A 22,145-nucleotide genomic window follows, 5' to 3' on the forward strand; every position below is an offset into this window, starting at 1 on the left:
ACAGTGCCTCTCTTATCTAGGCAGGTGGGTAAAAGCTGGCAGGGCAAATTCTGGCACCAACAGCCCCCCCCCTTCTCGTTCATCACGTTCTGGGAGGCGGGGGTGCAGATAAAAACCAGACGCAGTCAGAATGAACGGATAGCGTAGCACCGCGGCCGGCTAGCGCCGACAGCATTCACACCCGCGTCACAGTGGGAGGGCGGGGTGGGGGTGGTGGGGTAACACCCACCCTGAGTGACTCCATCATGGCCTCACAGATTGGTGTGAACATCACATGACAGATTACTGACACCACATTCTGTGATGGGGGGGTGGGGTCACATGTGAGCACGCTGTTAGCAGCGGATGCTAACCCAAAGGAACAAACATCACTAGAATAATGAAAATGTCGGATTTTATTCATCTATATATAAAAAAAGTAGTTCTTTACAGAGTCGTGACGTCACGGTGATGATGTCAGGAGTCACGTGACAAGGAGGGACTGACGATGACATCATCAGAAGCTGGTTTAGGCTCTGATTGATGTTCAGTTTTGTGGTCGTAAAGTAACAAATTATTACCTTGAGATACGAGTTATTTGAGATACGAGTCGCTCCGTCGAGATTTTTGTTCAATGTACGAGGGAAATCCGAGATAAGAGTCGAGATTCAAGAAACCGCCACTAGGTGGCGGATGGACACAACATCGGTGAGACCGGATCTCGTTCTTTCTTTTTCATAGTTTTTGAGGCTTTTTTTAAAAGTTTAGAATGGATTTAAACGATTTTATTGGTTTATAAATGGTTTTTAAATTTTTTAAATAATTTTTTTTAAGTGGTTTTAAATGTTTGACTTACAAGTTCAGTCACGGAACTAATATAACTCGTATCTTGAGCTTCTTCTTTAGTCTTTTCTAAACTAAACCACTGACATCATCATCCACGGCTCTTGTTTTGGATCAAACCTTCGTTTCTTCTCTCAGCTGTTGCGTTTCAGAAACTGTTTTCACGTTTCATTCGTGCGTTTTAAGGCTCTTGTTGCGGACGTTGGACGTTTCGGAACCAAACGCGGTCCGACCCGGCTGTCAGCTGACCTCGAGGTTCAGAATCCAACACCTGTGGGACGTACACATGAGAGGAGCTGAAGCTGCTGAAGCTGCTGAAGCTGTGCGTCGCATCTTAAGAGCGTGTTGTTGTTTAAAGCTGCTTCATCACCAAAATAAGAGTCGATTAGGCTCCGATTAATAAATAGAAAGGCTTGAAAAGCAAACATCGTTCACATGGAGAAGCACGAGGAAGCTGGAGAACGCTCCTCATCATCATTCGCCACCACAGAGGGAGGAGGAGGAGGAGGAGGAGGAGGAGGAGGAGGAGGAGATGCTGGAGAGAAGTTTGAAAAAACAAATATCAAATGTGCTGCTGGTTTTTTTCCCCTGGAGTCGAGCTGGAAGGAAAAACATCCCGAATCGGAGTCTTCATCCGTATCCGGGGGAGACGCTACATCTCCATCTCATCGACCCAGTTTCATCAAATCAATCCGGTAATTATTATGTAATCTTGCTGACAAGCAAACAAACAGCCCTCCGTCGCCTTGGTAACGGATGCCTTTTTTTTTTGTCCAGCACACACGCCAGTTTGTTCGCTTGTTTTTCCTGTAAGTCCATCACGCTTGATGTTCGATGATGTCATCATCCAGTCCTGTCTGGTCTGATGGCCGGAGGGACGCAGTTAGGAATGACGAATAAAGTAGAACCTCCAGATGCCAGTTTAATCCGAACTCATAAATCAAATGAGATTTATTCATTTAAAATAAATAAAATCAAAATAAACATATATTTATCAACCAGAAGACTTTACTTGTGTATAATTAATGATATACAAGTTACATAAACAATAAGAATAAACTTTTCTATGTTTATTATTATTATTATTCCAGTTGGAATTCTGGCATCATGTGAGCGCCGTGTTCCAGAGAACCGATCCGACCGTAAATCAAATTTAAAACACAGATGAAGCATCTCAATTTCGCACGATACATAAAATACATGAACTAATGAATTGATGGTGCCATAAAAGAAATTGTATTCTCTGTTCTAATCACGAAGCTCTCCAAGAGTCTATTAATAGCTCTCCTATATCCCAGAATGCACCATCACCGTCACCAGGAAATCAACGCTGCGCCTTCCTGCAGAAACACGAGTCGTGTTTTTATTCCACATTATTATTATTATTATTATTACTACTGGAACTTCACACCAGATCTACATTAAACTTCTGGCTGACGTCCCCCCGCTGAACCCGACGTGACGGCCTATTATCCACCCAGCCTCTTCAGGAGCAGCTCCATCACGACCTCGTATATAGGAGGTTTTGCTCTTTCAGCAGAATCTTTAAATTCTTCTCCCACGGACGGACCGGCGAACTCTCCAACGCATCGGCGAGGACAAACTCATCATTTAAATACCGCATGTGAAACGCTGACACAAAATCATCTTTATTCAACTTTATACGAAGGTTTGGGAGGAGAAAAAAGAAGAAAAAAAAAAGGACGGAGTTCGGAGCGGAAGGAGGAGATTACAATATCAAGCTGAACTGTCAGAGCGCTGATCTCCCAAATGTCAAGGAATACATATTCATCTGTTTGGCCGGCCGCTGTGAGGAGGCAGCGTTCTAGAAGTCCAAACAGAGATGGTTGACATTTCAGCGCTAAAGAGACGCGGGCGGCTGCATTTAAAACAACATGCTAATACAACCAGAACGCGGTTAGCGGGACGACCCTAAAGCTGGACGCTAAAACCGTTAGCTCCAAATGTGGTAAGTTGAATCGTCACAGTTATTTCACTTCCTTCAGGATGAAACATTCAGGTAGATTTACATAAAAAAATTACAACTCCCATAATCCCCAGCGGCATGACTCAGTTTCGGTTTCATGACGTCATTCACATGAGTTAAGCTAGGAATAGGCAAGTCAGATTAGCCTGATGGGAATTTATTTTTCCCGAACCTTTCGGCAGCCAATCATAGCTGTCGCAATTAAAATACTTTTGCGCACCTGCGATGCTCGAGCGTTGCGCACATTAGTCCACGTTCTCGATTATACGTTGTTTTCCAAAAAAATAAATAAAAACAGTACACGGAAAAATAAGAATCAGCCTTTTCGGGCAAATTCCAGCTATCTTAGCCAATCGCAGATGAGTTGTGAGGCAAAACTACGAAAAACAAGCAATTTTGTGCATGTGCTACTTAAACAGGTACACCTCGGCTAACTTCATTTTGAGTTACGTTGTTGTAGATTGCAAAATGAAAAAAAATAAAATAAAAATTAATAAATAAAAAAACAAAAATAAAAATCTAGAAATAAATTTTTTTTAAAAATGTATCAATAAATTATAGTAAAAAATAAATAAAATCAACTTTTTGGCCAAATTCCAAGTATCTTAGCCAATTACAGCTGAGTTGTGATGTACGAGGTAAAAGAAGGTATATGGGCTGATATTATGTAGTTTTGTCGTCTGTTTTGTTTAAATTAACTATAAATAGCAAAACTTCACATCTTTCATATTCAAAATGGCAAAATATAAGATATTTTGTTGCATTTTGCAAAATTTAATGTCACGACTCAGCTGTGATTGGCGATAGTACGCAGGATGTAGCCTTGCCATTTTGGTTTCATCGCGCTTGGTGCAAACAGCCTCCCTCCCCATCAGCCGGGGCGCCGGTCGGCCTCTTACCTCCACGGGGAAGCGCCGGCCGTTGATGCTGTGCTCGGAGCCTTCGGACCCGTTGCTGGGGCCCCAGTGGAACTCCACCTTCTCCGCCTTGAAGCGACCCGGCAGCCCGGCTCCTCGGACGAAGTAATCATCCTTCAACATGACGGCCACTGGAAGGGAGGGAAGCGCAGCGTGGTCACACATCACCGCACACACGTGTAATCATCCTCCTCACAGCCGCACAGTGTGTGTTGACACATTTCAAACACACGGCGTGAACATTCTCCTGGGGGGGGGGCGGGGAAGGGGGTGGTGGCGTGAGGAAGACGAGGTGTTTATCTTTTCCGTTCGCACAGAGGAAGACATTCTCGGTTTCGCTGCTCTCCTCCAGCGAGGGCTCATTTTCACAGCAATGTATTTTGTTCTGGTGGCGTTCCGGGTCTTTATCCCGTCACATCCCGCTGAGGCCGCGCTAACCGCCGTCGTCAAACACCGTTCATCCAACCTTTAAAGTTACGACGCCTCATTTATAAAGGAGAGCAGGGGTGCTCTCACTTTGTCAGCATGTAGGCTGCGTATAAAATGACCAAGGCAAAGATTGAGGATTCTTTATAAAGTGGTACTTCAAGGTACAAGGTGTTCGACTTATGAGTTATTGGCGATACCAGCTGCTCAATTTACGAGTTGACATACAGGCGTCACACGTTTTGCTGTAGTCGCTTTGAAGGAAGACTATGTTACACAACAAGCGTTTAACTGTGACAAAAGCGGATCATTTAAAAAAGCCGGCAGAAGCAGAACTCCCTGGGAAGGTTTTTTATTCAAACGACCTGCAAGACAAAGTGCAGGGAAAATAAAAAGCAAAAACAACTTCAACAATCATAAACCACCTCCGTTTGCTGCGTTCATCTGTTTCTGAGGTAGGAGCACTTAATAAAACTCTTATCTTTTCTTTCAGATAATTAATTATGAACCTCTGGAGTCTGAATGTATTGTTGGTTGATAAATATACATTTTTTTATTCACAAATTAGGGGGTTTGGGGCTTTTCTACAAGGCTGGAAAAGATTAAAATGATTTAAGTTTATTTCGAACGGCGAAACGTTTGACTTACGAGTTCAGTCACGGAACGGATTCAACTCGTATCTCCAGGTTCGACTGAATGAACAATGTATGACTGTGTGAGTTCCAAGTGTACGTTTTTGGGGTCAGAGGTCACCTGATGGTGTCCTGACTCTTCATCACCGGTTGCTTTGACGTCGCCCCAAAAGCCGAGGAGCTTTTTCACGTTCCTCGTCACCTGTTTATAATAAATTCTTGCAGAAAATATGATTTAAACGTTCTACAAATATTTAAAATCTCATTCTGTAACATTTTTTTTTCTTTAAACGCCACAAATAAATCAAATAAAAGCTCCTCTGCTCCCATTGGCTGAAAGTCTTCCCATTTTCACAAAGGCATGAACATCTTAAACATCCCCGGGGGTCGTTTGGGGGGGTTAACGAGGGCCTTCACATAAAGGTGAAGAAGAGGAGCTGTGCAGAAACCGCAGTGAGTTTGTTCTGCAGGAGGAGGAGGAAGAGGAGGGTTGTCACGGCGATCAGCAGCAGGTGATCCTCCACGGATAAAACGCTCATCTGTCATTTCCAAACCATATCTGTGAGGATCTGAGGATGACGCTGCGGGACGTTTGCCTTGCTGGTCATGCATTATGCAGCGGCGGTGACGAACCGACGGCGGCGCGTCGTTCTGTTGTGGCGGTTTCTCCCACGCCGCTAAAGCGCTACGGCACGCCGCGCTCCGCTAAGTGATGCTCTTCCTCTGCAGGCGGGCCACCATCGTTATCATCGCCGCTTTTAGCATCCTCTCCCTCTCCTGGACCCGCCTCTTCCTCTACCTGCACTCAGGTTACACCCCCCATCTGGTCCTGATGCTGCTCCATCATCATCATCATCATCATCATCTTTTTAACCAGTCTGAGCATCCGCCGAGTCAGCACCGCACTGACCTCCATCCGGCGCCAACCGGACCCTCCCCTCCCCCGCCGAGACCAGGGTGACGTCGGTTCCATGACGACCGATCCGACGGTTTCCTGTGAATTAACATTCACGTTTGCACGCGGCCTTTATTTCTGCACGTAGAGCAGCAGTGGAAACACCAACAGAGTAATGAGGGTAATATAAAGTAGCTGCGGGCTAACGCTGCATGCTAAACAGATTACCGCTAACGACCACGAGCATCGCAGGCTAACAAAGACGCGGCGGATAAAAGTCGCCAGTTCTGCGGCCGTTTTGGCTCCAGATTTGGGGGCGTTAATGTAATCTGTGTTCTGATTGGTTCGTGAAACACTCACAACAGTTCTACTTCCTGTTTCAATCACCCAATTGGACATTTAGTCGATTACCGGACTGGTTTTTTAGCTCGACTCTTCCTTTAAAGAACTTAACTTAACTTGGAACGAATTAGGGCATTTGCATGGAAAACGCGTCTCTACTTACGAAATTTTCTACTTACGAAATTTCTTCCAGAAACAATTAATTTCGTAAGTAGAGGTACCGCTGTATAATAATAATAAACGTGAATCCAATCAGTATCAACTCCATTAGCAGCGTCCGCAATGTTCGTTTTGCTAGCTTTGGAGTTTCAGTTTCGCGGTAATGTGTTCTGTGTTAGCGGCCCCTTTAAGAAGGTAGTCATGTGACCGAGGCAAGCATCTCCACAAGAGTGACTCATAGACTGACCCAAGGACCGGAACCGGTCCACGACCCGGGGGTTGGGCACCACCACAGAGGTCGTGACCTCAGTTGAGGGCTGTCAGCCGACAGGTGGCAGCTTGTCTGAATTTTTTTTAAAGCGACTATTTTTAGTCCCGCCTCCAGACTAATTACCGACTTATTGAAATGCTTCCTCACATCCTGGAGGAAGTCGACGTGTTAAACGTCCGTATTCCGAACACAGCTGAGCTCTGGGCGACACTCAGCCGGCTGTCAGCGCGGCGCCGACCACCTGTGGCCCCCCTCTCCCTCTCTCTCTCTCTCCGCTGATGGCGAAGGATCATCCATCTTACTGACAACCTGGAATTGTGAAAAATACCTGTGGCTGCTGGAGGAGGGTCCTCCACACGCCGGGAGAGGCGGCTGCAGATGGGCCGGCGCTGAATGGTTCGGGCGTGACACCTGCCACCGCGCTCGTCCGGACGGAAACGGGACGTGTAATCTTCATCGTGAATGACTGGCTGCATGCCGCACCTGTCTGCTTTCATAACCTGGCGACGACGGCCGATGTTTGACACGCGCACACCTGCCAATGCGACACTCGAGCTCCGCAAGCGAGGCCTTGTTAAAGTCAGAGTGGCTACCAGCGGCAGGTCACATGACCAGTTGGAGATGCTCCTGCTCATCCTCATCATCATCCTCATCATCCTCATCATCATCATCATCACCATCGTTCATTTTTTAATTTAAATTTTCTTGAATTATATGAGAAGTGAAAGGGATAAAAAATTAATTTAAAAAAATATTAAAAATAGAAGATGGTGATGATGAGGATTTTCTTTCAAATCATCATTTTAAATTTTTTTTAAAAATTACCATCATCACCACCCTTTATTTTTTTTAATTTAAATGTCCTAAATTATATGGGAAGTAAAGGGGCAAAAAAAATTATTTAAAAAAATATTGAAACTAAAGGAGGGTGATGATGATGATTTTTTTTAAAATCATAATTTAAAAAAATAAAAAATAAATTCCTTATATGGACACTAGCGTCATTCACTTCCTGGGGGAGGAGTCTAGTCGGGGTGTGAAACAACCTAATAAACTCCCGGACCACAACGAGAATTAAATACAGATAAAGGTCGGCTGACGTCGTTTTGACTAATGTCGTTCTCGAGTTTACGTCGGTTTTCAAATAAAATATACAGTAAAATAAAAAATTTTACGAGAAAAAGTTTACAAAGAACCCAGACCAGAACGGGACGCCTGACGCCTCTACCTGTTTTCCCCGTGTTCTTCATCGACGTCTTGTTGGACGACTCGGCCTCGAAGCCCTCCAGCGTCAGCTCCTGATACTCCGCCGACGCCTTGGTGTCCGGGTCCACGATGTTGATGGGCGACTGGTTCCTCTCTCGGCATTCTGGGTAGGCCGACGCCCAGCCTTCGTCTGGCCCGTGTGTACCTGAGGAGGACAGAGACGAGGTCCCGTCAGCGGAGGGATGGATGTGAGGAGGAGGAGGAGGAGGAAGAGGAGGCTCGACATCAGAGAGACGTGACATTTCAGAAGCATCTCATGTCTGGCAGCCGACGGCGTTCTGCCGACTCATCTGAATATCAACGCATCAGGAAGCTGAAACGGCGGCGGCTGAAAGAACGTTTCACCGCAGGTGAAGAGCAGAACTCTAAATGTCATTATTCCTGAGAACGTTCTGATGACATCACGGACCCAAACCGAGGCTGAACCCATGAACTCCTCAACTCCAACAGTCAGCAGTTATTATAAACACCTCAGACGAGTCCGGCGTGTGTGTGTGTGTGTGTGTGTGTGTGTGTGTGTGTGTGTGTGTGTGTGTGTGTGTCCTTTGAAAGTGACTTCTTGCTGAGCCTGTGAGCGATAGATAGTCAGAGAGAAAGACGGGATGTAAATGTCAGCGGGGGGTCCAGTACATACTGGAATGAGATCCCACTGGGGGGGCGCCTACTGGGCAAACTGGTATCACTGGGCCCCACTCCACACCTACATTCCATCTTGAAAGTGATTTTATGGTTTCTGGTTCCAAACGTTTCCAAACCTTCCAGAACCCGTTAAAAGGAATGTTCTATCAGGACTACAGGAGGCTGAACCGGGTCTGATACTGGTTCTAACACTGGGTCTAACACTGGTTGTAATACTGGTTCTAACACCGGTTGTAATTCTGGTTTTAATACGGGTTGTAACACCAGTTCTAAATGTTCTAATACTGGTTCTAATACTGGTTGTATTACTGGTTCTAACAACTCTAATACTGGTTGTAATACTGACTTTACTACTGGTTCTGATACTGGTTCTAACAGTTCTAATACTGGTTCTAACACTGGTTGTATAACTGGTTCTAACACTGGTTCTCCTTCTGCTTTCGACACAGAACCCACAACCTCTTCCTGGACCTCCAGACATCGCTGCCCCCCCCCCACCCGGTTCGTATCTTTTCACTCTGTTGCTTCCAGTCCTTCTCAGACACCAGTGGTGTTCCACAGGGTTCTATCCTGGGACCCGGGTGACTCCTAGCATAAATCCGACCTTTATGTTCCCAGTTCTGCGGCTACATGTCGACAGAACCCTGACCGGCCTCCTACCCTCTGACTGAATCCTAGAAAGTAATTAATTTATTTTCAAACGAGAATATTTGAATCTCGATTGTCACCTTCAGAAACAACCGGTCTCGATGACGTCCTCGGTGACGTCACGTTCCGTCCACGCTGTCCGTGCTAAAGAGATGGACAGATTTATTCGCTAGCATCCTGCTGGAGTAGAACTGCGTTTCCTGTGTCTCCACACATCCGGTGACGAGTCACATGACCCTGACAGACGCTCCACAGTTCTATTTTCTCCTTCGGTGTCCACACGGAGCCGCCTCGCCGTTTTCCATTCAGGCGGCACCGCGAGCGCCGCAGCCCTGTAATTCTCCTGTCAGTGGGAACCAGTTGATTTCTACATTGTGGATTTAAAACCAATTTTCCCAGCGACATCATCCCAAACCAGAGAGGTGTTTTTCTTTTCACATTTTGAAACCAGCTGTTGGACGTGTTTGCTTGTAAATACTGAGGCTTTTCAACTAAACAGCAATGAAGTGATAACCACGCCATCGGCGGTCATCCTGCGCCGCTGTGTTAGCGGCTAATCGCTGTAGCACGTTGCCGCCGTCACGTTGAGTACAGATACAGGAACTTTCACTAATCACATGACCTGCTGTGATTGCAGTGGGTCCAGAGGGGGCTTGTTAATGCAATCAAGAGAACGACCGCCAGTTGATTGGATGACCCTCACCTTGGAACCCCTGCAGCTGAAAACCTGCCCCAGGAGTCTGGATCACACGGGAACGTGAAGAGATAAATACGATTAAAATGTAATCGGAATCTGTTCAGATGTTTCATTAACCTCCCGAAAGCCAGCGGATGGTTCCAACGGACCAGGTTTCTAGGGCTTCGCCTTATGCTTGTAGGGATTGTCTTCAACCCTAACCCAAACCTGTACCCCAACTCTGACCCATAACACTACCAAACCCTTAACCCTAACCCTAATCTTAACCCCTACTTTTACTGTTACCCCAAATTACCCCGAACCCTACTTCAAACCCCAATGCTTACCCTTAAACCTAAATCTAATTGTTAGCCTTACCCCCTAACCCTAACTCCTAACCCCTATCCCTACCCAGAACTCTTAACCCCTAACCCCAACCCTTAACCCTAACCTTTACCCCAAACCCTACCCTGAACCATTATCACTAACTCTACCCCAACCGTAACCCAAGACCTAACCCTAACTGTAACACCGACCCTCTCCCTTAACCCTTACCCCTACCCTTGACCTTACCCTAACCCTTCCCTAACACAGGCAGACAGTGTCGTAACAGCTGATTTGACTCCAGTCATCTGCATAAACATCGACCTGCCTTCGCCGTAACAGGATCCGCCCCCACGCGTCCTGCGCGACCGGACCACTGAGGTTCTGTTTGCTGATTATTTGGTGATGAAATCTAATCTGGAAGGGACTGGAGGAGCTGCAGCCGCCATGATGTTTTATTTACTGGTGAACGGGCGCTGCTGGCAGATCATCCACCGCTGGCGGCGAATGTTTGTCTCTGGTTTATATTCCATTTAACAAGAACGCACGGATTCCGACTCTCATCCCACTCACTTTATTCTCCCTCTGAAGCGTCATGAATATGTATGTCTGACAACAACGGGATGACTGCGAGCCCACATACTTAATGGAACCCTTATTTTTGGAGGAAAAGATGAAACACGTGGAAAATCACCAAAGAGGAAGAAGAAGAGGATGAGGAGCAGGAAGAATGTTTAGAGGAAGGAGAACGGATCAGATCAGGTCAGCGCCATGGAAACAGTGACAGGAAACAGTTTCATATAGTCTTGCTTCAGGAGCAGTATAAATATGTAGATCAGAACCCGTAACCCAGCGGTTATCTCAAAGCTTTTATAGCTCTTCTCAGGACACATTTTTAAAAAAGAAATACAGTAAATGTCTTTGAATCAACTTTAAATAGTTGATAACTCAAAAACATGTCATTTGGAGAAATTTGGAGGGTAAAATCCGATAATTCCAGCCACAGGTCCTCGTCTGTGATTGGTTCAGTCAGTATTCACCTCCCGTCCTCCACCTGTGACTCATCCTCGATTAGAAATAATGAAAATTAAATTGTTGCACCTGATTTATTTCATTGTTGTGTTGGAGAATTTCCACCTCCGTAAAGTCTTACCAGCTGACGGATGAATTGTTAGCAAAGGAGCCTCATTGGTTCACTGCATTCACCTTTGATCTGATTGGTAGATGTGTTTGGTTAATGGTAGCCTCGTTTTTGTTCTTTACTGTTCATGATTGAGGTAAAGTTCATGGATTTTTTCATTATTATGGCTCTATTGCTTTTGTAATAGATTACATCGGTGATGTCATCACGAGTTTGTTCTGTCCAGGATGATCTCATGGTGTTTCCTGGCTAGTTACGTTAGCTCACTGTCTCGTTTGCCCACCATCTCGTTAGCCTTAACGACTACTGTCTGAAGAAACTCCAGAAGCCAATGTCAACAGGAAGTGACATACGGCCTGGACCTGCTAGCCTCTCACACTCCATGCTAACCTCTAACACTTCGTGCCTCGACTGGTTCTAAACTCCCGTCTTAATTGAAAGCAATCCTGGGCTCCAGGGCTCCAAAATGAATTTGTCGGTGATTACTCGTGCCCCTGTGCGTTGCAAGCTTCGGCTAATGTCTATTTCATTGAATTAGGAGGCATCCTGTTCGTTTCCCCTCCCCTCTGCGTCCATCCTTGCTGGGGGGGCGGCTATTGATTGAGGCCGTCTGGCTTTCATATCAGGCTAGCGTTACCTATGGATCCAGACGGCCGTTGGCCGGCCAGCAGCTGAGGGGAAAACGTGAAGCGATTAGTCACTGTCTTAACACGGCTAATTTGTGCTGAAAGCAGCAGGATGACGAAGCGCAAAGGCAAAAGGGAGACAGAGCGCTAAGCTCAATCACACACCTGGCTAATGGCTGCAGAGTGTTTGCTGAATGGGCCGACTCACAAAGAGGTGTTGAACCTGCAAATGTTCAGCCGTCCTTAAAGTTGCTTTTATGCTCCATGTTGGTTGTTAGCAGGATGATGAGAGCCATCAGCCGCGCCTTATAAGAGTTATACAAGGTTTAGTCGGGTGGATGCAAGATGTTCGATGAACAAAATCAAGACAAGTTCCTCTGATCATGTTTGTCTTCAAAAAAGGCAAAGATCCAGAGTTTTGGAAGCTCCAATAACCCAAAAATCAACGAGAACGACAGCAGCGTCTACCAACCAAAGCATCCAATCAATACTGGTCAATGTCCTGTAGCTGTGCCATCACAGGAAGTAGAATGTATACCTTAAAAAACTCTGAAAAGTGAAACTGAAAAGACTCTCTTTACAGAGACACTCTCTTCGGCCTGTTTTTCCGGAGAGTCTCTTCGAAAAGACTCTCTCTTTACAGAGAGTCTCCAAAAGGAGAGAGTCTTTTCGAAGAGACTCTCCGAAAAGACAGGCCGAAGAGAGTCGACTGGTTTCGGAGTTCAAACCCGTTATAGATGACGAGTTCAGCTCCCGCTGAGGAAATCACTCCGTCTGTTCAGAGGGTTTTTTGAAACGGCTCGTCTTTATAAAATAACTCGCATCAATGTCAAACTTTTGGCATCTCACCGATCGTACAACCTGTGAAACCTCCAGCGTCTCCGTTCTCGGGGGACGCCGAGAAGAAGAGCAAACGCTCATCATCCGTTGGCTCTTTCATGATTGCCTTTTCAAGTGAAGGTTTTATTTAGAAGAAATGTTTGAGTGTAGAACAAAAGGCTTCAGTCACGTTTATCTCAAACATCATTTTAGACATTTATTCTACTTTATATATCTTTTTATATCCATATAATTTATGGTAGTTTAATCTGTTCCGTGAGTTAAAATAACTAAAATCATTTTAATCCATTGCAGCCTCGCAAAAAAAGCCCCAAACCCCCCGATTTATTGGCTCGTATCTCGAATTTTCCCTCGTGTGTCAAACAAATAATGGACCCCTCGATGGCTCGTATCTCAAATAACTCATTTGTCGAGCAGATCTTATCTCGAGGTACTACTTCATCTGTTTCAAGAATTAGATTAAACCCAGCGTCTCGTTGCGTCGGTGCTTCTCTGCCTCCAACACTGACCAACTCCTTTTGATTGGAGTATTGATTTCTGCCATTTCCCCACTAATCCCGATGGAATCAGCGCAGGAAGGAAAGACGCTCGCTAAGAGGAGGTTCCTGCCAATCAGAGAGGAGAGACCCACCAACACAGCGCTCTCATTATTTCCACGCTTCGCCGCGCCCTTTTCTGACGAGGCCAGCTAATTGTTGGAGACAAACAAATGGCAGGAAAACGTCTCATTTTTCCTGGACGGAACGGGAACGGACACGTCGGACTCATTTAACGTTGCTCTGCTGATGGCACACGTTTGTCTTCTATCTTTAGGCCCTTAAGGAACATAATTGTGATCTTTAGACGTTTTTGTTTCTGCTGTAAATTGGAATCTTTCCAGCCTCCTGAGCGAGGAGTGAGGAGGTCAGCGGCTCGGCATCTGCTTCAAAAATGGCTCTTAATTGACTGAAAAGCCTGAAATTCTCTCAAAGGTCAGCGGTGGCAGCCAGGTGTAATTACACGCTAAATAATTGACAGGGACGGCGTGCGGTTTCCTCCTCTGGAGAGACGCTGACGGTCTGTGATGGACTTTGAAACAATCAAGATCTGAAATGAGTGGCCGGCTTCCAGTTCTGCCCGTGTTTACCTGAAGGGACAGTTAATCTGGAATGTTAGCTCATTATGTTTAGCCGCCGCCGCCGCCGGTCCGTTTGGAGCTGTCAGTGCTGGAGACCAATCAGCTGTGAATTCATTCAGGATTTAAAGACTGTGAAGTGGAAAGTTGAAAGCGGTTAACATCCACATGTTTAAGTGTTTAACGAGGGGTGGGGGGGCTCCTTCTGGATTCTGATTGGTGCTCAGTTACTTTACTGCCGTGAGAAGACACAGCTGGTTATAAAACAGTGATGAACGCAGCAGCAGTGACATCACATCCACCTGAACCAATGGCTGACTCTGATTTAGAGACTCCATTCACAAGAACATGTGACCTCATCTTGACTGTTTCACTGCGTGAACCTGGACTGTTTCACTGCGTGAACCTGGACTGTTTCACTGTGTGAACCTGGATTGTTTCACTGTGTAAACCTGGACTGTTTCACTGTGTGAACCTGGATTGTTTCACTGTGTAAACCTGGACTGTTTCACTGTGTGAACCTGGACAGTTTCACTGCGTGAACCTGGATTGTTTCTCTGTGTGAACCTGGACTGTTTCACTGTGTGAACCTGGATTGTTTCACTGTGTGACCCTGGACTGTTTCACTGTGTGAACCTGGATTGTTTCACTGTGTAAACCTGGACTGTTTCACTGTGTGAACCTGGATTGTTTCACTGTGTAAACCTGGACTGTTTCACTGTGTGAACCTGGACTGTTTCACTGTGTAAACCTAGACTGTTTCACTGTGTGAACCTGGATTGTTTCACTGTGTAAACCTGGACTGTTTCACTGTGTGAACCTGGACAGTTTCACTGCGTGAACCTGGATTGTTTCACTGCGTGAACCTGGACTGTTTCACTGCGTGAACCTGGACTGTTTCACTGTGTAAACCTAGACTGTTTCACTGTGTGAACCTGGACTGTTTCACTGCGTGAACCTGGACTGTTTCATTAACATTAAACCCACATCCTATCAACGTAACAGAGATTAAAATCCTTCGTGAAGTTGAGTTGCAGTGCATTATGGGTAAAGATGACTGGTTTCTGCTGTTGGGCGTCATTGACGGTGACATCATCAATATATCACTCGTCTTTTTTTTTGACCACCCACCTCTTAAACATCGCTTTTCAAAAACGCGTTACAAGAAATCGAAATACTCCAAAAGTCGATGTCCACAAACAGAAACCCTAAAAATAAGAACGAGTCCACCGAAACAGGAGAAATCGATGCGTGATTTGCGATGTTGAACCGGCGCTCGTTAAAGTCGACGCTAACAAAAGCACCTCCTCTCCTCGGTAACTGCTGTCACCGCCGCGCTCGGCGCTAATCACAAATAATGATCTGAAATCAATCACGGGGGGGGGGGGAAAGAAATGACCATCAAGAAGAGTAAAGATGAAGGCATGATGGAGGAGGAGGAAGAGGAGGAGGAAGAGGAGGAGGAGGAGGAAGGCCCAGAAACAATCTGACAAGAATCACATCTCTTCATCAGAGTAGCGTCAGTGTAAAAAACCTCCACAGCAAACAGGCGATCAGTCAGTTCCTAATGATCAATCAGTAATCAGGGCTGATTAATATTCATGAGCGTGTAATCTGGAATCAGTCCTCTAATAAATTTACCCACTGATCTGTGCGCCGCTGCAGTTAATTGTGTCAACCGTCAGCGTTTTTCTCAAAATGGCCGCCTCATTATCTCCTCGGGGACGCCGCTTGTCACTCAGCGCCGCCAATTACTGAGCGCCATCATCAGCTGGAGCGGGAGGAGCGGCCGCCATGAGGCGTGATCATCAGCACACGCGTGTCAGGAAGGGGGGGGGGGGGACGGGCCCTCACGCCACGCTGAGAGTCACGCCTCCAACGTGTAATCAGGAGGGATTCGCTAATCAATCACAAGTCGGCTGTTAAATGTGAGGATGATGAGAGGCGGGACTTCCTGTCAGCAGAGGGGGGATCGGGCCCTGAAGTGGCGACAGAAAAGACGCCTGAAGAAAAAGGATTCAACACAGGAAGTCAAAAATATCACCAAAATAAAAGAATGTTTAGAAGTCTTCTAGAAAGTCAACCGCTGTGATGATGTCACTACTCTGAAGATGATGTCACTACTCTAAAAGTGATGTCACCCACTCATGCAACACAATCCTGTCCTTGAATCTGTGACGACTGGAAAAATCCAGAAAACGGAAAAAAATCAGACGTCTGCTTCTGCAGAACTCATCCTGATCAGACGGAGTCGGTACGAAGTAAAACAGATGGAGTCTGACCAGCGGATGGATGCTGACGGGTTGACAGGAAGTCATCGGGTCGCTACGTCCGACCTGCCACCGTCCATTTCACAATCATCCGACGCTACGCTAAGACACGCCAAGAAAAGATGCAGCCGGAAGTCACGCGTGTCACAAACCGTTAGCTCCAAAGAGACGGAACCACAATCTAAAGTCGTCCAATGAAGACCCGACCAATCAGGCGACAGCACCGCCCACTAGACCCAGCCAAACTCCACCTCCTGGCTAATCTGAATATTCCTAAATCAGACTTTCCAGCTTCTGTGGGATGATCCTGAATCCATAATCCTGGATCTGGAGCTAAAAAACGGCGTTGGATGAACCCGGACATACAAAGATTCATGCCGGGGTAAAACATCAAATATTCAATATATATGAAAATCCTTCAAATCCACCAAACCGTGTTGAGCATTTCCCCATAGGTCGCTACGAGTCGGGACAAACAGGACGACAATTCCCGCAAACTAGATTCCTTTTCTGTAAATTAACATCAGTTTGTCCCAAAACCTCAAATCCATTTCTTCGATTCTCAAACTCCAATGGCTGGAAAATGAGAACGAGCGGAACCAAATCACCAAACGCCTCTTTTTCCTCGGAGGAGCCAGAATTTAATCGTTTTCACGACAAACGTCTGGATTTGATTAACTTTTCCGGACCTTTTACAAAAATGAGAAACTCCTTGAAAAACTTTCCAGATCCTCCAGCATTCATGGAAACAAACGCCGTCCGTACGTACGTACGTGTGTTCGGGTTTAATAAATAAAAATGCGCCGGCGTTGTACGTATCGGCTGAACCGGACTGCAATCAGAAGTTGATTAAAAAGAGCAAAACTTTAAATACTTAGTGACAGCTCGGCGCCGGCAGCCGGCTCGCTCGGCTCCGTGTCGCCGGTTCACAGAGGATTAATTTCACACCTCGTCCCGTGTCCCACTGACCCCATCACTCCGCACGCCGCCAACCATTAATCCCATCTGACTGTCCGGCTGAGCGTGAAGAGACTCAACAACAAAATGCTCCTTTCTGCACATCAGACTGCCGTTCACACAAACAGCCGCCGCCGCCGCCGCCGCCTCTGCAGGACGGATGTTTGTTGGATGTTTAAAAGCAAACGCGACTAAAAGACGGATGAAGTCCGACACCACGAGGACGTCATGGAAGGTTAATGAGCTGCACTTATTTTTATGGTTGACATTAAACGCAATTATTGTTTGACTGAGAGATGAAATAAGAACGCAGGAGACTCACACGGAGCCAACGTTCCTGCTTTACGCAGACGACCTGATTGTATTCGTTTGCGTGAGATACGAAGGAAGCTGATTGGTCCGTCCAGGTTGGGTTATTACCAACTATAATTATTATGTGACATAATTAAAGGAGGAAATGTCTCATTCCAACATCGATGCTGTCTATTGATAAATCAACATAGGTAGTCCTCAACTTATGAACACAATTAGCTCTGAGAAGTTGTTTGTAAGTTGAATTGTTTGTAAGTTGATATTTGATAAATTTCATTGTACAAGTCATGTAACTAATGTAATTAATGTAACTTTAATATCTCTACCTCTGCTGAATTAATTTTCTCCTGGGGGGGGTGTAGAGGCTGAGCCCAGCTTTAATCCGCTGAGGTGTTCCGCCACACTGATGTCACTTCCTGCTCATCAAAAGTCGGACTCTGATTTGATTTGATTTCATTTCATCTCAGTTCACTCCACCAACAGTCAACATCAACCAGGAAAACATTCGGAGTTCAGCGTTTAATACATACGGGTAACACCTAAGCTAGCCAACATTGGTTCCTACATCACTTAGTTCCTACAGAAGGAAACGCCGGCTCCACCCACACCACCGCACGCCGTCCTCCCGACGCCTCACACCTCAACTCGACGCACGGCAAATGAGTGTGGGATGAGATTTTTTTTTTGGGAAAGTTTGGTGATAAACGTCTGCGTGGGAAGAATCGGAGGCGCTGGCGTTTGTAGACGCGACCCCGGAGAGCGTTGGCGCTCTGACTGACAGAAGCCAACCCGTTTCTGGCTCCAGGCCCTCCAAACTGTTCGTCCACGGCTCGTCTTCAAGGTGAAACAGCAAACTCCAGATAGCGGCGGCGCAGCATCAAGTGATTCACTCCCGAACCCATCGTCAGCTGGCACGGACGCGTGATTTACTACAATTTCACGGGGTTGCCGTTTTGTCTTCTCAGATTTATCTTTCCATGCGGTTTCTTCAGTTGCGTTCAATTGTTTTTGGTTGTTTTTCATCGCCTGTAAACTTTAATAAATAGATCTCGTTCGCCATCACATCATATTGAGCAATTTATCCAGTAAATCTGAGGATAATTGTTCATAACTGTCCGTAAAAGATCATTAAAAGGCAATGATGGTGGAATCTGCTGCTGCAGCTGTCGTTAATGTCACACGATGATTAGTAACCGACGGTGGATCAGCTGCTTTCCACCGACGCCGCGTCAAATGTTGTTGTTCAAAAAACAACGTCCGATATCAGAGTGAAAGGTTCTGTAGGAGACGACCCATTAACGTCCCGTTAGCGTCACCGCTAATGAGACAGCAAGACTGTTTCACTGCATGAACCTGGACTGTTTCACTGTGTGAACCTGGACTGTTTCACTGTGTGAACCTGGACTGTTTCACTGTGTGAACCTGGACTGTTTCACTGTGTGAACCTGGACTGTTTCTTCTTTGTCTTCTCATAAAGTGAATCAGTTTTAATTGAAGCTAACAGCAGTTAGCATATGGAAAGCTAATCTCATTTACAAACTGTTCACATGCTTCAGTCTTCAGACAGTGAAATATATGAAACATCAGATTAAACTGTTACTGATAGCATTCATCCATCAGTGAGGTGCATTATGGGACATCAGGACATTTCATTACGAAGCTGCCTTTGAGCAACGCAGTGGGCCGGCTTTAGCGGCGGCTGGTCTGAATCCGTGACAAGCTGCACACCGGAGGGAGGCTAAAGAACTGCCGGATCAGCCGGAACAGCTCCTGACTGCTTCCTTTCTTGTTGCTCACGGCAACGCCTCAGGAGGGCGGCGGCTAACGATTGATGTCGCGCGTCGGCTGTCAGCGGAGTTAAAAACCGGATGATTCACAGAGACAGACTCTGTTTGGCAAGAGGCGTGATGTCAGGTGACCTCAGCGCTAGCAGGCTAAGCTACGGGTGACACGTGTACCTGAGGGAGGCGGGACACGAGCCCAAGGTCGTTTCCACGGGGGAAACAACCTTGTTTTACGGGACATTCAAAACGTTTATGTGATGCATAATGTTTGGTTTTTAGAGGACGCCGTTAGCAGTTCGACCCGCTGACTTCCTGTCCTCCAACGCCACTGGATCTGGTGTTCCTGTTCCTGCCCCCCCCCAGGGGGAAAATCAACAGAATGCAGTCATTGCCATGAAGTGATAACAACGCCAATCAGCGGCGTCCAGAACCAGAACCTCTGAAGAACGACTCAAACCGTTGGGTAATCCAGCTTAATAATGGGTGGCTCAGTGGGAGGGGCTTATTAGCATGTGTTTCCTGTTGGATGATGACATTAATCACACAAATGGCTCCAATAGTGGGTAAACTTTAAGCTAACTATGCTACATTTCATTTAGCACACGTTTAATATCATCCAGGTCCCTTCAAAAACAAGTCAGCCAATCAGATATCAGTCAGACTGAACACACCTATAGAACCACAGAACCTGTGCAGGGGGTGGGGGAGATTTGGGTGGGGGGTTGGTGGGGGCATTACAGGGGATTAGCTTGAACGGTTTCTGTTTTGTGGTCGTCTGTTAATATCCTGCAGAAACATCGGCCGTCGTCGTCACAAAGCTCTCATCGGTATGCCGGCCCGCTTCACGGCGGTGTGTGTGTGTGTGTGTGTGTGTGTGTGTGTGTGTGTGTTCCGGGCGGTTTGATGGGGTTTTTACAAGCCGAGACAAACAGCGCTGATCCGGATTGTGGAAATAAGAACATTTCATTTTCATGGCCCTAAATCCCTTTGACCTCCGCCGGAATCCTCGTCGCTCAGGATTCCATTATTACCACCGTTGTTCTTTTCTTTACTGCTTATAAATAAAAGATAATGAAAGCCCCCCCCCAGAGAAAGAGAGAGAGATGGTGGAGCTACAGATAATGAACCCCCCCCCCCATAAACAAAATGAAAATCAATTATGAAGCAGATTGTTGTTATAAAACCGAAGACGAAGGCCCCCGTGATGAAGACGAGGCAGAGCGACGGCTTTGACAAACAATTACGATGGATCTGATTTGTTGGAGGACAAATGTGATGAATAATATTTGAGGAGAAAAGATCTCAGGTTTCATTTTTATTTTTTTTTTGAGGGGGGGGGGTTCTGGGGGGGTGGGGTGGGGTATTAACGGTAGAAGAAGAAAACGTTCATCCGACGGAGCCGCTCGGTGTTCGGGTCACGTTTGATCACGCTGCAGCTAAACTAATAAAGTTATTCAAATTCAAACTGAACGGAACCGGAATAAGAATCAGAACAAGGAATCAGAACCACAACTGAAACCAGAACTAGAACCAAAACCAGAATGGGAACCAGAATAAGAATCAGAATCAGGACCAGAACCAGGTCCAGTTGGGTTTTATTTTTCAAACAAGTCTGGATCTGTCCCTCTGGACCAATCACAGCCAATCGAACGCGACCTCTTGACCCCAGAGAAAAGCTGCCTCAGAACCCCAGCGTTCACACACGATCCTCCATCTCCTTTCAAAATAAAAGTCTTCCATATAATGAGAACAAATCAGGAGGAATCCCAACTTTTGTCGTCGTGGTAACTGTAACTCTTAAACACGTCTTCCTGATTGGACGGGGGGAGCTGGGCGAGGCCTTCGACAGGGGGCGCTCTACAGCTGTTAGCGCAACCGCTACAGTCGAAAGAGTGGGATTATTAGCATGCGCCTCATTATCTGCACTGCTGAGGTTGTGTAACTAAGGCCCCCCTCCCAGCCCAAGCCCCCCCGCGCCCCCCAGGACCCAGCGGTGCGCCGGCAGCTGAAGTGGATCCGATGACCCCCGCTTGTTCTCGGTGTGACTGCTAATGCCCAGGATGAGAGATGCTTAATCCTTCCTGCCTGTAGCCGCTGAGCTTCCTCCCCCAGACGCCGTCTTCCTCCCCCCGCAGCCGCTGGGCGGAGTTTATCCAAAGTGGGTCCGCCTCCTGCTTGCCGGGAAGCAGGGAATGCTGGGAAGTTTTCTCATTCGTGCTCAGGTGGAGCAGCATCCTCCAAAACCGGATTGGACGGGGGGGGGTGTGTGTGTGTGTGTAACAGCTGGATCTGCATCCAGTCTTGAACATGACCTGCCCTCCAGCAGAATAAATGAGCTGCATCGGTTACCATGGCGACGGGAGGAAGTTAACCCCCGGGGTCGCCTCGGTAACCAGGACCGGGAGGAGAGAAGTGCGTTTCTAGAAGTGCATGAATTATGTAGGAGGAGTTTATGAAGCGTGAGGAACCTCTGTTTGGGTTCTTCATCGGGAGGACAGGTTTCACACCGGGACCGGCGCCGGGAACGCCGCCGAATCAGGAAGTGGTGACCTGGTTTACTGGAGCAGCAGCGGCGCGGCGTGATAACACTTTGCTATGCAGTGTATCGAGTCAAACCAGGCGTGAGTGTGTGTGTGTGTGTGTCGCTGATTTCACCCTCACACACACACACACACACACACACACACACACACACACACACACACACACACGGCGTCCCCCGAGCAGCGACACTCGCCCGGGACGCCAGAACCTGGAGAGGATCGGTTCTCCAGGAAGAGGGTCTGGCCCTTCAGATGGCCCCTACGGCCCCTGGTTGTTGTTGCACGGCCTCATGGGAAACGTGAATATATTAGCAGCGCCCTCATAGCAACGCGCTAACGTTTCTTTTTTGTGCATTTTGCGAGCTTGGTAGTTTCAATTTAGCTGTAATGTATTCTGCGTTAGCAGCCAGAGCTGCCCCTTTAAGAAGGTAGAGTCATGTGACCGAGGCAGGGATCTTAAAAAGTGTTTTTAAAAAAAATAAATAAATAAAAAAAAATAAAAAAAAATAAACCTGAATCCAGTTTGTATCAACTTTATTAGCAGCGTCCTCGTA

The 22,145-nt window shown here is 46.6% G+C and overlaps 1 protein-coding gene across 2 annotated transcripts in view; it reads right to left on the reverse strand.

Moving 5' to 3' along the window:
• The window catches only part of LOC137595772 (receptor-type tyrosine-protein phosphatase gamma-like), a 170,200-nt gene that overhangs the window by 57,047 nt on the left and 91,008 nt on the right, over nucleotides 1-22,145 (reverse strand). For both annotated transcript variants that reach the window (XM_068316045.1, XM_068316046.1), the window contains exons 3-4: nucleotides 7,680-7,862; nucleotides 3,709-3,857 (exon numbers count right to left, since the gene is read on the reverse strand). In XM_068316045.1, coding sequence (XP_068172146.1) covers nucleotides 3,709-3,857; nucleotides 7,680-7,862 — 332 coding nt within the window. The remainder of the gene's footprint in view (nucleotides 1-3,708; nucleotides 3,858-7,679; nucleotides 7,863-22,145) is intronic.

Source organism: Antennarius striatus, chromosome 5 (genome assembly GCF_040054535.1).
Source record: "Antennarius striatus isolate MH-2024 chromosome 5, ASM4005453v1, whole genome shotgun sequence".
In the NCBI taxonomy this organism is placed as follows: Eukaryota; Metazoa; Chordata; class Actinopteri; order Lophiiformes; family Antennariidae; genus Antennarius; species Antennarius striatus.